Genomic DNA, 17884 nt, shown 5'->3' with positions numbered 1-17884 from the left:
GGGCATAGTCACTTGCCATTTCTAGCACTTTCCTGAAGACTCTGGGATTGCATTAGTAAAACATTAAATCATAGCTTTAGCACTGTCCATGCTTGTGGATTTCACTTCTATAAAGGGATGTTCTAGCAAAGTGGTTAAGAGAGTGGGAGTGTTGGGGCTGGGCTTGATGGGTGATAGGTATTAAGGAGGGCACTTGATATGATGGACTTAGGGTGTTGTATGCAAGTGATGAATCACTGAATTCTACTCCTGAAACCAATATTGCATTGTATGCTAATTAGCTAAAATTTAAATAAAAATTTGAAAAGAAAATATGATAAAAATAAATAAAAATTTTAAAAGAGAGAGAGAAAGAGTGGGAGTGGGCCCTCAAGTCAAATCTGGACTTTAAAATCCTTAATTGTGAGACTGAAGACAGTGATATAACTTCTCTGGCCCTTGTATGTACATTTTCATATCTACTTAATACCTATGTATAGATATAAAATGAGTTTAGTAAAGGAGCAATCTCATAGGATTGTTGTGGGGATTAAAGGAGTTAAATCACATAAAGTATCAGAAACATGCCTGACACATAAAAAGAGCCTGATAAGTGTTGGTATCCCTCCCCTATTCCCAATCCATATTCATTATATCAAGGTTTTTCAACCTTGGCACTATTTACATTTTGGACTAGATAATTCTTTATTGTGAAGCTGTCCTGTGTATCATAAGATAAAAGCATCCCTGGCCCTCTACCCATTAGATTCCAGTAGTATCCCCCACCACCAGGTATGACAATCAAAATGTTCTCCAGACACTGGCATGTGTCCCTTGGGTGGCAAAATCACTCATTTTGAGAAATGCAGATCTATATGTAGATCTAGATCTACATTTATATGGACTTCCATAAATGCCTCTCAGAAAGTTCTATCTCATGTGCCTCAAGCTCAAAGTGCCCAAAACTGAAATCAGCACTTTCTGATGATTCCCACTGCCCCTCCTCCAGGTCATCATTTTCCACATTATTTTTGCCATCATCCAGGCAACTAATCTACAAACTAAATTTAAGCAACTTCCTCTCATTGGCCATCTTCATCCAGTCTTCAATTCCCAGAGAATTCAACTCCTTGAAAGATTTGGCCTTCCCTCTTACACAGCTTCTATATTCTCTCTTCATCTCCAATTCAGATTACTCTAATAGTTTTCTACCCAGGACTCCTACTAAGATGAGAATTTGTAACTTTTCCACCCCGTACCATTATTGTGCAGATGTGCACACTCTCTTCTTGCTCTCTATTCCTAATCCCTACCGTTATACGGTTATAATAATAAATTAGGTGAGTTAACGTCATTTTTAATCCCTTTTTGTCATGTTAGTGAGTTTCAAGAAGAAATAGAGACATGTTGCCTACATTATTCTTCCATCTTTAACCAGAGTCCTCCACTGTACTTCTAGGATGAAACCTAGGAGCACACCAAGTCCACAGGAACCTAGAGCCTGGAATTTTATGTTCCAGGTCTTGAGAGTTCTATTCTACCCAAAGTAGGTGGTGCATGAGGACTAAAACTCCATAAACAGACTCTATTTTAGAGATTTTCCTGACTCATTACATTTAATGAACAATTTTTTGAGCATTTAGACTGCAAAACAGAGTGAACACACACAAAATGAGGTACAGGGCTTGACCCTATGATTTCTCAGTATAACTAGAGTGATAACCAAAGAAACTGAAATTTGTACCACTATTAGTAATTGTTAGCCAGTCACAGTGCTAGATTCTCTATTCACCTTCCCTCCTGTCCCCCCACCCTCAATCAGGCAGGAGGGATTAATTCATTGTTCCACAGTCAAAATAGCAACAGCCAGACCAAGATTCATATTTAAGCATCTACGAATCCAGAATTGATTTCTTTTACCACTACACTATGCAGAATTGTGTGGTATATGTGGGATATTTTATAGAGGGTACATTAAGAATCCTTCAAATTAAGTGACAGAAATTCAAGCTGAATCTGTCTAGATAAGCCAGCCCATACCACAAATGTGTGTGAAACTGCTAAGCTGAGGATGTACATGACTTCTTGCATGGCTGTACCCCGGACCAAGTCATTCATGTGTGTGTCACTCTTCCCACTTTTTGTTCTGCTTAGTTCTACTCAGTTTTAATCTCAGATGGGTTCTCCCCATGTAGCAAAAGGAGAACCACCAAAATCCTTACATTTAATCTTACCAACTCAGTAACTCTAAGGAGAAAAGAAAAGTTAAAAAACTGTTATGGTAGAAAAGACAAGTCAAATGTCTACTTCTGACTAATCACTGCCATTGAGGTTTGGAATGTGCTGATAGATAAGATGCCTCTTAAAGTGAGCAAATCAATCCATCAAAATCACATAAAATGTGCTACCTGTATCAGACAAGGTGCAGTCAGAAAAGCAAATGGTAAAATATGTGCTTCTTATAGAGTGTATTTAAAACAAAGAATTGGTTTATTCAAATATTGCAAGGGGGAAAGAGAAAAAAGTTGAAAAATATAAAGACTATTAAACTACAGAAAATAGCTACCACTCACAACTGGTAGAAAACATGGAAAGAGTAAGCATAACCAGATACTAGAATCTCAGAGGAGAAGCTCTATAGGATTGGTGCTTGGAGGACTGGAGGGTTTGAAAGTGCTTGGACGTCTGAAATAGAGGCTCCACCCAGTTCTGGGTCCAACATGGAGGGAGACCAATGAGGAGGCCAAACAAGTGCTTAAGCCTCTCAAGGGGCAGAGCCCATGCAATGAAGCGAGGGAGGACAGTACAGCTGCCAAGGGAGTGTTGTCCAGCTAATGACTACACATCTAAGGAGGTGCAGAAAGTTAAACACATTTCCATGTGCTTATTGGCCGTTTGCATGCCTTTCTTTGGGACATGTCTTTCAAATCATCTGCCCATTTATGAAATGGTCTTTTATTATTTAGGTATCTTTTAATTTTTAACTTGTTATATATTACGGTTACAATATCTTTATCAGATACAGGTATTGCAAATATTCTTCAAGTCTGTGGCTTGTCTATGAATTTTTTTTGGTAAACAGGTACTCTAATGTTAATGAAGTTTATTTTTTCTTTGGTTTTTTTTTTCTTTTGAGTTTAGTGCTTTCTAGAATATGTGTAAGAAATCTATGTCTACACCAACATACTTTTTTATGTTTTCTTCTAGATTTATGTTTAAATTTTATGTGTGCAGTCTGATCCATTTAAAATTAATTGTTGTATATGGTGTGAGGGAGAGATCACTTAATTGTTTTCTCAAGAACAGTATTTCCAGCATCAATTGCTTAAAATATTTTCCTATCCCTATGGATTTACTTTCTTGCCTGGTCAAAAATCAAATGACTGTAAAAGTAAGGATCTCTTTCTGGACCTTCGATGTTGTACCATGACTTATTTATCTATCTTTATAACAAAACCAATCTGTCTTCATTATCAGAGCCTAATACTAAGTGTTAAAATCAGTTAGTGTAAATCTTCTGTGTCATCTAGAGATCCCCAAGGAGCAGATGCCAAGAAATAATTAGACCTGCAAGACATTTATTATGGTAAATAGTTGTGAAGGGTAAAATGGGAAGAAGGAGTCATTGATAAAGGCCTTCAAATGGGTTGAAACTCTGACACCTAAGAAAGAAGAGAGAGAAGGAAGGACACAGTAGGAAAATCTCAGACTATAGGGCAGTTCTAAAAAGTCTCTGTTAGGATGACAAGAAGTACCTAAGCAAAAAATGCCTATCAGAAGACACCTTTGTTACGATGATATTGGCCAGCTCCTGTATGACCCATCATGGTAAGCCATTGGCTGGAGACATCTCAGAGTGAGCATGGACTCTGCCTGAACACAATGGTGAATCCAAAGGAGTATCACCTATAGACTATCATTCAACAATGCTCCCCCCAGCTGGTTCTCTTGAAGAGATGAGCAGCACCTCCCTATGACTGCCACAGTCCACTCCCAAGAACAAATTACACCCCAAAGTTCTTTCTGTTTTATTTATTATTATTTTATTTTATTAACTATTGTTTTAGCAATAAACATTACTGTTGTTGTTCAAGCAAGATAATCCAATTCAACAAGTACTTCTTGTCCTCCCAATATATCTGACATTCTAAATATACAAATGAGAAAAACATTGAGAAATAGGAAAATTATAGGAAACAGTATTTACTTCAAATGCTTATTATCTTCTTGGTGAGACAAACTGCTATGGTCAAATGTTGAAATCCTAACCCCCAAACATATTAGGATGAGGGGTCTTTGGAAGGTGCTTAGGTCATGACAATGGAATTCTCATGAGTGTGATTTGTGCCTTATAAAAGAAGCTCCATATAGATCACTAGTGCTTTCCACCATGTGAGGATATAATGAGAGGTGTGTGACCTAAAAGAGTGCCCTCAGCCATTCGTACTGGCATCCTGATCTTGGACTTATAGCCTCCAGAACTGTGAGAAATAAATTTCTGTTGTTTATAAGCCACCAATTCTGTGGTATTTTGTTATAACAGCCCAAATGGACTAAGACACAGATTTAAGTAAGCTCACAAAATGTTGCTAGAAATAAAGTTTATTATCATTAATATATACCTTTTTTCATTATAAACTTCATTAAATAAATAAATGTCTAACATGTTTCTCCCAATATGCATTATTTTCTTTTATGTCTAACATGTTTCTCCCAATATGCATTATTTTCTTTTAAGTGATAAATAACAGACTACAGTGAGAACTTCATGTTCTTTTTCAAAATATCTGATGCCATATTAGATAGTAATGAAGACAAATCTTTTAATACATCAGTCATCCCCCATATTTGGATCCTGAGATACATATGTATTATTTCTTTAGTCATACTATGTTAATATCTTTGGCAATAAAAGGTGGAGTCATATGTATTCACTTCAATATTAAATGAACTGGACTGATTGAGGTTCTCAAAATCCCCAGGTGGTGTGTAATACAGATTTGGCCATTTTCAAAGGGAACAAGAAAGAACAGAATAGTAAAAAGAAAAGTTGGTAAGAAAATAGAACAAAATGAAAAGATCAGAGGGATTTGATTATATTTTAAGCTATATACACAGTTTGTAATGAACACATCTCATTGAAGCCTGTTGCCTATACCAGCAACAAAATGGAGAAGAATAAGAATGTTTCCATAGTATTTGCCACCTCTCTGTTTAGGTAAGCAAGCTGTAATTTCAACTTTCTGGCACTTAAGAAGCTTACCATATTTGTCCAGATTAGGAATATCCCAGAGACAGAAACAGTATGAAAAAAAGAGTCTGTATATTTGTTCTTTTTGTAAACATGTTATTAGTTATTTAGTAAACTGGTATCAGGTACAGAAATATGGAAGCAAAAAATGAGACAAGGTAGGGAAATGATATAAGGGATAAATGATAAGTCTATTAAAACACAGATAACACAATCTGCAGAAACAACACTGGTAATCATCACAACCTCTTCTTGAAAAACACTAATAAAAATTTTTTAAAATTGAGTTTCCTTACATTATAACTTGTAATTACAGCATGTTTCTCCTCCAGATTTTGAACATGGTTTCCTGCAGTGTACCTTTGATATCCTTGTTCCTCAAACTGTAGATCAGGGGATTGAGCATGGGTACCACATTGGTATAGAAAACTGAAGAAACTTTTCCCTGCTCCATAGATCCAGGAGAATGTTTAAGATACATGAATGCTGCTGACCCAAAAAAAAAGAGAAAGAGCAATGATGTGAGAGCTACAGGTACTGAAGGCTTTTGATCTTCCTTGAGCAGATTTGATATGAAGAATGCTAGTGAGAATGAAGACATAAGAAATCAGGATGGTAAAACTGGGCACGGTGATATTAATTCCCACAACTATCAGAACTACTACCTCATTGACATGGGTGCTGGTGCAAGAGAGTTGGAGAAGAGGAAGAATGTCACACAAGTAATGGTTGATGATATTGACATTGCAGAAGGTTAGTCTAAGCATGCACCCTGTGTGGGCAGAGGCTCCAGCAAATCCCATCATATATGCAGCAACACTTAGCAAGGAACAGACCTGATGGGACATGGTGACCCTATACAGCAATGGATTACAGATGGCCACATAGCGGTCATAGGCCATTGAGGTCAACATGTAGCATTCCGAGATGACAAAAAAGAGAAAGAAAAACAGCTGAGTCATGCACCTGACATAGGAGATGATATTCTCCCTTGATACAAAGTTCATCAGCATCTTGGGGGGTGAAAACAGAAGAGTAACAGAGATCAATGAAGGATAGGTTGAAGAGGAAGTAGTACATGGGGGTGTGGAGGTGAGAGTTGAGACCAATGAGAATGATCAAACCAAGGTTGCCCACCATGGTGACAATGTAGATCATCAGAAACAGGAAAAAGAGGGGTTGCTGGAGCTCTGGGCGGTCTGTTAATCCAGCAAGAAGAAATTCAGTCACTAAGGAGTCATTTCTAACCAATATTCTCCTCTTTGGAAATCTGTGAGAACAGAAGAAAATGCCATTAATAGAAACCCCAGCTGTCTCCTTACACACTCTTATTTAGGAGAAGAAGACTCAGACCAGCAAATAAGTCCTCCTTTGCTTCACAGGGTCAGAATGCACTGGCACACATGCCCCTCAACATTAAAATCACTGTTTCTTTTGTTGCATGAGCTGCATGTGACAAACAACTGCTCCTATCATTACTAGAAGATACAGGGATGGAGTAGCTGAGGATTAAGGCTACCTGTTGGTGAGCTTCAGTAGTGAGAGCGTGTCCCCTTCTCTCCCTCCCACTCATCTGATCCTTCACTTCCTAGTTCCTACTCATGTTTCCATTATCCGATCAGATATGTCAGTTCCCTGTGATGACTATCAAAAAAGAGAAAATTCTGCTAGGGTAGCGACCATTCAGATATTTTGCTTCCTAGAAGTAAGTGTTTCAGAGTCTACAGGGTTTCCAAATACTTAACTAAAAGAATCCACAAAATCAATTACTGGTAACACTTATTGAGGAGACCCTTGGTAGCCTAAGATTTATACTTAACTATACACTGGGTGTTTCTACACATTCTCCTCCTTTGTTCCATCCTAGCTGGACAGAGAATGAATAAAGGAAGGTAGATGAGTGTTCTTTGCTTTGTAGGAGGGCATGAAAGAGAAACATAATTTGGATGCTAATTAGTCACATTTGTGAAAATGTATCAAGCTATATACTGATTATGACATGTAAACTTTTCCATATGTATAGTATATTTCAGCAAAAAAATATTTTTAGGGAAAAAAAAACAAATCTTTTCTTCCTCCAATGTTCCTATTTTCTGGACATGTCACTTAGAACTGCTATAGCTCTCCTGCTACCAGACTGAGTATGAAGCCAACACAAGAAGGGTGTGCTGAGAATAATGCAGGCAGTAAAGACAGTGATGCATACGTTTGAGTTTCTTGTTATTAAAAATAAATAATTTTCACCATTTTCAGCAACAGAGTGAGAGAAAAATAGAAACTTGCATAACTCACTCTCCTTCCATTGCGAGAACTCAGTGCAGAGTCTTTGTGAGTTTCACCTCCACTGTCCTGTATGAACTGGCTTTTACAATATCAAAACTGAGCAGATACAGTCACAGGATCTTCTTCATTTATAGGCAAAAGAGCAATAACACAGAGCTCCCAGATTGAATGTTCCAGGAGTCGGTCTGAGGAGTAGATCAAACTTCTAGTTGTAAATTTACTAAGAGAGTTTGAAGGGAAACCATGCAGTTGACATTGGACCCACCATGTCATAGAGAACAAAGTTTTTCCGTAGGCTTATAATTCTTTTGGACCTCATTAAAAATCTAGGTATAGGTCTCCCCTAAGATCTTCCTATCATGATATACTCTACAGGGAAGAAATTGATGTCTGAGTTTACACCTTAATTGTGACAGTAAATGTTAATTTCCCATCAGGGATTATATATTCCCCGGGTTTGACAAGAAAGGACCCTCTGCTGTCCCCTATAAAGATGCAAATAAATAGCATCATTGAAAATGTCACTAATTATCATTGTAGGTAACATATTCATTTTAGCAAGAATTTGTGAACATTTCAGTAAAGTTTATTTATTATGCTCTTTTTAATATTTTGAGGACCTTCAAATAATAATTATTTATGCATATTTTATAGACATACAGCAAAAGGATACTTCGGTTTTCAGAGATAATTGTTTAATGAAAAGTTATTTGATAGAATAACAATCCATTATCCCATGAAACTTTATTTTGGGTTGTTCTGACTCAGTATGTCTTTGTTTTCAACATATTAAAATTAAATCTATAAGAAAAATCAGTGTTAATACGCTTCCATCTCAAGAAAATATGACTTTAGAATTTCAGTGTATATATTAATTTCTACTTGTGCTTGTGAGAAGGCATTTAAATTTTACTTTTAAATGAGTATAGATTCACAGGAATATAATAATGCATAGACTCCCTTGAATTCAACCCAGATTCCTACCACAGTGACATCTTCAACAACTGTAGAATAATAGCAAACCAGGAAACTGACTTCGGTACAATAACGTTAGCTAGACTTTAGGACTACAGACGCTCTTCAGTTTTCAGCAGTTTTACATGCACTGAGTGTTTCTGGGGTGTGTGTGTATGTGTGTGTGTGTGACTGTGTGTAGGTCAGTGCAATTTGATCCTTATAGATTCATGTAATGACCACCACAATTAGGATATAGAACTGTTCCATCACCTTATTCTACCCCTTTATAGTCACAACCACCCTCCCTGCATCCCTGTCTTCCAGCAACCACTAACCTGTTCTCCATCTCTACAGTTGATTCCTTTAGAGAACAAGAAATGAAATCATATAATATGTAACCTCTGAATTTAGCTTTGTTTTTTGTTTTGTTTTGTTTTGTTTTTTGCTTTGGTGAATATTTGCGTTTTTCTAATTCTTTATTTAAATCCAAATTGGTTAACACATAGTGTACTATTAGTTTCAGGGGTAGAATTTAGTGATTCATCAGTTCCATACAATACCCAGTGCTCATTACATCACGTACCCTCCTTAATGCCCATCACCCAGTTACCCCATCCCTCCACTCCCCTCCCCTCCAGCAACCCTCAGTTATATATATATATATATATATATATATATATATATATATATATTACATCTTCTTTATCCATTCATCTGTTGATGGACACCTGAGTTTAGCTTTTTCACTAAGTATGATGCCCTTAAGTCCACCCCAGTTGTTATATATATCAATGGTCCATTCCTTTTATTGCAGAGTAGTATTCAGTTTTTTACAATTCAAGTTTATTCAATCTTCTGTAGTAATTTAAAATTTATGTATTGATACAAAACTAAATCTGTTTTATTTATGGAAAATGTTTCAGGGACAGGAGCCAGAAGATCATAGTTGAGACTGGTTCAACTAAGAATTCTCTTTAAGCCAACCCGAATCAAGGCTCCCATTCTACCTACTCTAAGAAGACTGGCTGGAACACTCAGAATTTAAGTAGGTCTTATAATCAGTCAAAGACAAGGGGAACACAGGGTATGTCTGAACATTACTCTTTCTGAAAGTGTACATTAGTAGTCACAATCAAATAGGAAAAGGCATTTGAATATAATAAAATTTCTCTTAGCTACAATTTATTATTCATTCAACCCCAGTATATGTGTATTAGAGTTTCAGAGTTGCAAGCTCATACCCCTGTGGGAAACAAATTTATCAACTAGAGTACAGTGCTTATATAGAGGTTGTTTTGTATTTACTCTTGCAATGTATAGCCAAATAACTGTTTCTGTCACAGAAAGAAGTTACAAATATACAAAAAAGGAAGTCTAGAATGAACTATCTGATGCTAGATTAGAGTCAGAGAGAACATGTTTATATTTAATATACATATTAAGATATATAGATATAAAAATAAAGATAGATGATAGGTAGATAGATAAGTGTTTGAATACATACAAATATTTCCTACTTTCTTCACTAAGAGGACCTAGAAACAGTGATACCCTAGTTGCAATGAACACATCAAGCACCCAGATCTTGGTTTCTTAATAATATTCTCTGATAATAAGAACTATGGCTCCTTGGAGAAGGGATTCATTTTGGGGCTGAACGAGAGAAATCACAAAATGATTCTGTAGCATTGTGTATATCAGAGTCTAAAGAATTAATTTTTAAAAAAGAAGATGGAGTCATGGTCAAAAGTTCACAGGATCCAACCTGAGAGCTCTGAAGGAGCAAAGTTGGACCTATTCGAGCAACAAAATAAACACAGATGACCCTTGAATCACACGGGTTTAAATATATTGGAAATATTTTTTGGAGATTTTCTCTAGCTTATTTTATTATAAGAATGCAATACATAATACGTACAATATATAAAATACGTGTTAATCAATTGTTTATTTTATCGATAAGGCTTCCAGGCAATAGTAGGCTGTTAGTAAAGTTTTGGAGGAGTTAAAAGTTATACATGGACTTTTGACTGTGTGGGGGTCAGTACCCTTAACCCTCATATTGTTCAAATATCAGTTGTAAGGATATTATTGGATTATAACCCCCCCCCAAAAAATTCAATATCCATGAATCTATATTGTTATGGAAGAGGAAAAAGATGTTCCTTGAGAAGAACTTCAAGAATGCATATCTAGATAACTCCTCTCAAGGAGACAGAGCTTACTTCCTCTCCCCTAGACTTAATGACTTGATTCCAAAGGACTGAGTATGGAAAGGGAAAAATAATACATTTTTCCTCCCTGACAGACACCACCTTAACCAAGTGACCAAAGTTAACATCACCAGCGAGAAGTCATATTGATATCATGTAGACCATGACAGATGCCTCACTCTACATTATTCTTCCCAAAGTGTACAACCCAATCTAATAATGAAAAAGCAGCATACAAACCCAAATAAGGGCATTATTCAACATATCTACCTACACTCTTCAAAATCATTATAGTCATAAAAAAGAAGGCAAAGAATGAAAAACAGAGATCAGGGAAGACTAAGGAGAAATAGCAACTAAAGGCATTGTGGAATCCTACTAGGATCCAGGAACAGAAAAATTCCATTAGTGAAAAGTTTTTCTCTCTATATTTTTTTCTCTCTATATATAACCCAGATGTTAGAATTATTTGACAAGCATTTTAATTCAGTAAATATAAAATTGTTTCAACAAGCAATTATAAATATTCTTAAAACAAATTATAGAATAAAATATTTTAACAGATAGGCAGAAAATTTAAAAAGAACCAAATGGGACTCTTGCTTCTGGGAGGATGGAGATGGTATATTTTTTCTTATTCTTCCTACTATCACAACTAAAAACCCTGGACATTATATATAAAACATAAGACACTTCTTTTTTTTTTTTTAAGATTTTATTTATTTGCGAGAGAGAGAATGAGAGACAGAGAGCATGAGAGGGAGGAGGGTCAGAGGGAGAAGCAGACTCCCCGCTGAGCAGGGAGCCTGATGTGGGACTCGATCCCGGGACTCCAGGATCATGACCTGAGCCGAAGGCAGTCCCTTAACCAACTGAGCCACCCAGGCGCCCAACATAAGACGTTTCTTAAAGGTAGAGAGAAAGAGATAGACTTGTAAGGGAACTGAGGACTCATGGTCAGTTCCCTGGGTTACTTTTTGCCTCCCACATCCCAAATTTGGAGAAGCTGGCAACAAAAATTTTCAGTATGCACAGATATTTTTTAAAATTAAATTAAAATATTGAGACTCCAAATGGTTGAAAGACCTCAATGTGAGACAGGAGTCCATCAAAATCCTAAAGGAGAACACAGGCAGCAACGTCTTCGACCTCAGCCGAAGCAACTTCTTCCTAGAAACATCGCCAAAGGCAAGGGAAGCAAGGGCAAAAATGAACTATTGGGACTTCATCAAGATAAAAAGCTTTTGCAAAGCAAAGGAAACAGTCAACAAAACCAAAAGGCAACCAACAGAATGGGAGAAGATATTTGCAAATGACATATCAGATAAAGGGCTAGTATCCAAAAGCTATAAAGAACTTCTTAAACTCAACACCTGAAGAACAAATGATCCAATCAAGAAATGGGCAGAAGACATGAACAGACATTTTTCCAAAGAAGACATCCAAATGGCCAACAGACACATGAAAAAGTGCTCAATATCACTCAGCATCAGGGAAATCCAAATCAAAACCTCAATGAGATACCACCTCACACCAGTCAGAATGGCTAAAATTAACAAGTCAGGAAACGACAGATGTTGGTGGGGATGCGGAGAAAGGGGAACCCTCCTACACTGTTGGTGGGAATGCAAGCTGGTGCAGCCACTCTGGAAAACAGTATGGAGGTTCCTCAAAAAGTTGAAAATAGAGCTATCATATGATCCAGCAATTGCACTACTGGGTATTTACCCCAAAGATACAAAAGTAGGGATCCAAAAGGGTACGTGCACCCTGATGTTTATAGCAGCAATGTCCACAATAGCCAAACTGTGGAAAGAGCCAAGATGTCCATCGACAGATGAATGGATAAAGGAGAAGTGGTATATATATACAATGGAATATTATGCAACCATCAAAAGGAATGAGATCTTGCCATTTGCAATGACGTGGATAGAACTGGAGGGTATTATATTGAATGAAATAAATCAATCAGAGAAAGACATGTATCATATGATCTCACTGATATGAGGAATTCTTAATTGCAGGAAACAAACTGAGGGTTGCTGGAGTGGGGGGTGGGGTGGGAGGGATGGGGTGACTGGGTGATAGACACTGGGGAGGGTATGTGCTCTGGTAAGCACTGTGAATTGTGCAAGACTGTTGAATCACAGATCCGTACCTCTGAAACAAATAATGCAATGTATGTTAAGGAAAAAAAGAAGAAGAAGGTAGCGGGAGGGGAAGAATGAAGTGGGGGAAATCGGAGGGGTAGACGAACCATTAAAGACGATGGACTCTGAAAAACAAACTGAGGGTCCTAGAGGGGATGGGGGGTGGGAGGATGGGTTAGCCTGGTGGTGGGTATTGAGGAGGGCACATTCTGCATGGAGCACTGGGTGTTATGCACAAACAATGAATCATGGAACACTTCATCTAAAACTAATGATGTAATGTATGGGGATTAACATAAGAATAAAAAAATTAAATTAAATTAAATTAAATTAAATTAAATTAAAATATTGAAAAAGCCCAAACAAAAGCCACCTCTCTCTTGGCAAAAGACCAGGATATGGAAAACCTAAAAAAAAAAAAAAGAACTGGCTCCACTCACATCCATGGTGGCAAAGACTGAGTGGGAACCTGTCCACCCTCAAGAGGTTATATTAAATTGTATCAACAACACACACACACACACACACACACATGCACACACACATGGGAGGTGTCAGAGGAAGCCTAGTGGAAAGTCAGGACTTTTAATTACCCAGCATTAGTGAGACCACCCTCACCACAGTGTCAGTGGAGAATATATGGGGAGCCAGAATTCCCATTTCCACCCAGCAGTAATGAGGTGTTTCCTCCCTTGAATGTCAACAAAGGCTGAGGGGGGAACATAAATTTCTAATTCAACCTTCAGTAATGAGATAATCCCTCCCTTCTCCCACTGGGGCAGTGTTAGGGGGAAAACAAAACAAAACAAAACACAGACTAAATGGAAGATAAAAATAAGATCCAGAGTCTCATAATATAATATGAAAATGGCCAGGTTTCAATCAAAAATCATTTGTCATACCAAGAACCAAGAAGATCATACACTAAACGAAAAAAAAAGACAATTACTGATGCCAACATCGAGATGTCAGAGATGTTAGAATTACCTGAAAGTCATGATACAGATGCTTCAATAAACATTACAAACACTCTTGAAACAAATTTAAAAAAATGCAAAGTCTCAGCTAAGAAATAGAAAATGTCAGCAAAGAAATAGGAGAAACCAAGAAGAACAAAAGGAACATTTCAGCCACAATTAGTAACTCAGTGAATGGAATCAACAGCAGAATGGACCAGAATCAATTAAGTAGAAGGTAGAACAAGAGAAATTACACAACCTGAAGAGCATACCAAAAAGTGACTGGAAAAAAACTGAACAAAGTCTCAGAGGCCTATAGCATTATAACAAAAAATCTAATATTCATGTCACCAGAGTCTTGGAAAGATAAGAGAAACACAGTAGGGCTGAAAAAGTGTTTAATTTGGGGGAACTTTCAAAATTTCCCAAATTTGGCAAAAGACACAAATGTACAGATTCAAACAGGATTAAACCCAAAGAAATCCACACCAAAACACATAATAGTCAAATTTCTAAAAACCAAAGACCAAAAAGTGTAGTAAAAAAGAAACAATACCTTGAGTCTTCCAGGTGGGACCAGGGGTCAGGGGCACCATGGCGGGTGTGATAGATGGCTCCACTGGGGAGGCGAGGGTGGTGAAGGTCCTCAGGTCCAAGGTGAACTTCAGCAGGGCCAATGAGGTGGGGAAGCCACGGGGTGGGGACCAGCCCAGGCAGCGTAGGGCTGCGGAGTACTGGAGGCCTGGATGGCTATGAGGAGCCACCACCAGGCTGTTCAATGACCACACTCCTGGGGGGGGGGGGATGGCACGTGAGGAGCATGTGGCCACAGCTCTAGTGTCTAAGCTGCCAGAGGTCACAGGGAATGGAGGAGTGCAAGAAGGTGGGCGAGGCCTGAACCAGGAGCAGGGGCCCAAGCACTGGTTCTCCAAATGGGAGCCAAAATGCAGGAGGAGGTGGTGGCCACCACACTGCCAGAGCACAAGCAGCAGAAACTGTAGCACCTCTTCCAAAACTTGGCCACTGCCATGGCCCAGCTCTACAAAGACCGAGTGTGTCAACAGCCAGGACTTTCTCTCTGGGTCTCCTTCCAACACAGCCACCGCCATCACCAGCCTCTGCAAAGAAGCATGGAGACCCCTCAGTGAAATTTTGACATTGGAATTCAGATTGGCTCTCAGCTATGCAGTAGGGATGCATTGGCTATGGTTAAAAAGCTCAGAACTCTTGGTATAGAAGATTTCATCAGCTTCCTGTGGGGAAGAGTTCCCCCACCAAAAAACTCTAGAGCTCCCCCAAGACTGACTACAGTGTCCCCTAAATTAGCTACTTCAACAGAAACTAGCTCATCAGTACAGATGCCTTCTGGAAGCCATAGCTCTGAGTGGTAAACTGTTTTTAACTCATTTCTGTGGAAAAGTGGTGAAGAGTGTCCCTGTGGACCCATTTTCACATTTAGGTTAAGGTCCAGGTAGACATTGTCTGTTTTTTGTCCATTATACTATGTGTTCTAGGAATGTTTAAGTAGAATGTAAGCTAAAATCTTATGCAGGCAATTTTTGAATGTTAGCTAGCCAATCCTAAAAAAGGGGGAAGGTAGTTTAGAAAGTTAGTTTAAGCTTATTGGTGTGACAAAAACAATTTCACAACACTGATTAGAATTTATTGCTTTACACTTGTATTTTACATGTTTCTTACTATTCTGAGGCAATGAGGAAGTTCTTGTGTCTTAATAATTCAATACATTTATAATCACCTATAAAGCCTGGCCAATGACAGGCAAGTAAGGCAGATAATTGTTGGGTTAGTTCTCATGGGAACTCCCTTTGACATTCTAAGTTATTGATTGTGCCTTTAAAGGGTGAGAGTTGATGGCCCAACTTGGAACGGACAGATGTAAGACTAGTTGACTTCCCTTATATCCATCATCCCTTAGGTCCTTGCTTTGATAGGACTAATGGACAGTCCATCACCATCTCTCTAGGCCAGACCTGCCATAAAATGGCACTCTTCACTAAGAGGTTTAAGTGTTATTGGAGAAAACTGGGGTAGGTAGTCAACAAGTCTCTTGTTGCTTGTTCTTCTCTGTTCTTCCAAATAGAACTGGGAGAGGTACTTCTATATGACAACATTTAATACTGCTGTAAAAATAAAACAATAAAATAATAATACTTGGTTGAAACCAAGATGACAACACTGATGGTGCAGGTGACTAAGAATATTTAGTGAATTAGGTCATGGGTCCTGTTAAAAGTGAACAATTCTGGACTATAGTATAGGTCATCTAAAACTAAGTAAACTGTTATTAATTAAAAACAGTGAGATATATATACACAGGGTTTCTATATCATTGAAGATTTAATGCTTATAGAGATTCTTGTTCTCTCTGGCAGACCTTGATTCTTTACCTAAAACTCCAGTCAGAACATAGGGTTGGAAAAAGGTGTTCTTCCTTTCCTCCTGATAGTAAGTTTGTTTTTGATAAGTTAAAAACACAAACAAAAACACTTATTGCAAGAAAGTCCCTGAAGTATGGATGCAGTAGTTAAGATTGCTCACTGTTTCTAATATAGTGGATAGTCACACCACCAGAACTTCTGAAAAGTCAGACCAAAAAAAATATTGATTTGTACCTATTGAATTATAGGGTTCACATCTTTTACCATTAAGTTTGGTACAAATGACTAGGAGTGTGCAGAGTGTGACAGGTGACTTTTCGTGCACAGTTGGACTGGATATAATTGTCTCTCTTTAAGCATTCTGATTTGCTTCCTTTTATCAAGATTCATTCCATACTTCTCTTATTAAAACATCTTTTTTCTGTATTTAACTATACTTTAGAAGATAGCTTTAAGACACAGAAATGCCACCCGTGCTATAAAATTTTAGTACAGTTGCATATATTATAAAAAAGGCCAGCCCCACCCTCCAACTCTCATTACATTTGCTCTTAAATTGACTGTTCAACTTGTGATTTATTATTTTCCTGAACTTTTGGAGTTTTAGTAACAGTGTAGTTTTAGGAATGAACCCTATAATTTTGACTTATGTTTAAATTAAGAGGGTTTGAAAAAGTTTAATTATAAAGCTGTGTAGACAAATAATCTTTCCCTTCAGTAAATATACTAAGTAGAGCTAACCTAGAAAGAGACATGATATCTAACCTACGTATTTAAAAAAAAATTTTTTTGAAAAATCGTAGATTTCTCATCAGAAACCATGGAAGTTAGAAGGAAATAGAGTAACATTTTTCAAGTGCTGAAAGAAAAGAACCGTCACCCAGAATCTGATATTCAGTGAAAATATTCTTTACAAATGAAGGGGAAATCACAACATTCTCAGATAAAGACAAGTGACAGAATCTATTGTTAGCATCCTTTCCTTAAAGAATGGCTAGAAGAGCTTCTCTAAAGGCAAATGATTTTAAAAAATGGAACACCAAGAAGGAAGAAAGTACATGAAAAACAAAAGTAAAGGTTTTCCTTATTGCAATTGGTTTCATTCTCCTCTTGAATTTTCTAAATTATGTTTGACAGGTGAAGCAAAAAGTACACCACCACCTCATGTAGTTCCAAATAATACATAGGAGAAATGTTAAAGATAATTATAAGAGAGGGTAAAAGAACATAAACAGAGGTAGGTTTGTATACTTCATTTGAACTGCTAAACTGATATGTATACTGAACTCAATTATCTAGAAAAACTATTTTTAAAAGCTATCCAAAGAGATAAACATAAAAACACTATAGGGGGGGCGGAGCAAGATGGCGGAGGAGTAGGAGACCTGGATTTCGTCTCCTCTCAGGAATTCAGCTGGATAGGGATCAAACCATTCTGAACACCTACAAACTCAACAGGAGATCGAAGAAAAGAAGAGCAACAACTCTCTCATCAGAAAAGCGACCACTTTCTGGAAGGTAGGACGTGCGGAGAAGTGAATCCGAGGCGATATTCGGGAGGATAGACGGCGGGGGAGGGGCCTCCGGCGGCCGCTTCTGGCAAGTGATAGAGCCGCGGAGCACAAAATCGGAACTTTTAAAAGTCTGCTCCGCCGAGGGACGTCACTCTGGTGGCTAAGCGGGGGGTGGAACC

At 37.7% G+C, this 17884-nt stretch overlaps 1 protein-coding gene and 1 pseudogene across 1 annotated transcript; one reads left to right on the top strand and one right to left on the bottom strand.

Moving 5' to 3' along the window:
- Positions 1-5540: 5540 nt before the first annotated feature.
- On the bottom strand, positions 5541-8816 carry LOC110586072 (olfactory receptor 8B3-like). The gene is given in 4 exon segments (XM_021696222.1): positions 5541-5732; positions 5734-6255; positions 6257-6500; positions 8806-8816. Coding segments are annotated over 4 exon segments (969 nt in total).
- Positions 8817-14657: 5841 nt separating this feature from the next.
- Positions 14658-15183, top strand: LOC110586073 (annotated as a pseudogene).
- Positions 15184-17884: the final 2701 nt, after the last annotated feature.

The sequence above is a fragment of the Neomonachus schauinslandi genome, chromosome 11, assembly GCF_002201575.2.
Source record: "Neomonachus schauinslandi chromosome 11, ASM220157v2, whole genome shotgun sequence".
In the NCBI taxonomy this organism is placed as follows: Eukaryota; Metazoa; Chordata; class Mammalia; order Carnivora; family Phocidae; genus Neomonachus; species Neomonachus schauinslandi.
The sequence above is the reverse complement of the archived record's forward strand: the minus strand, read 5'-3'. Positions and strand labels throughout refer to the sequence as shown.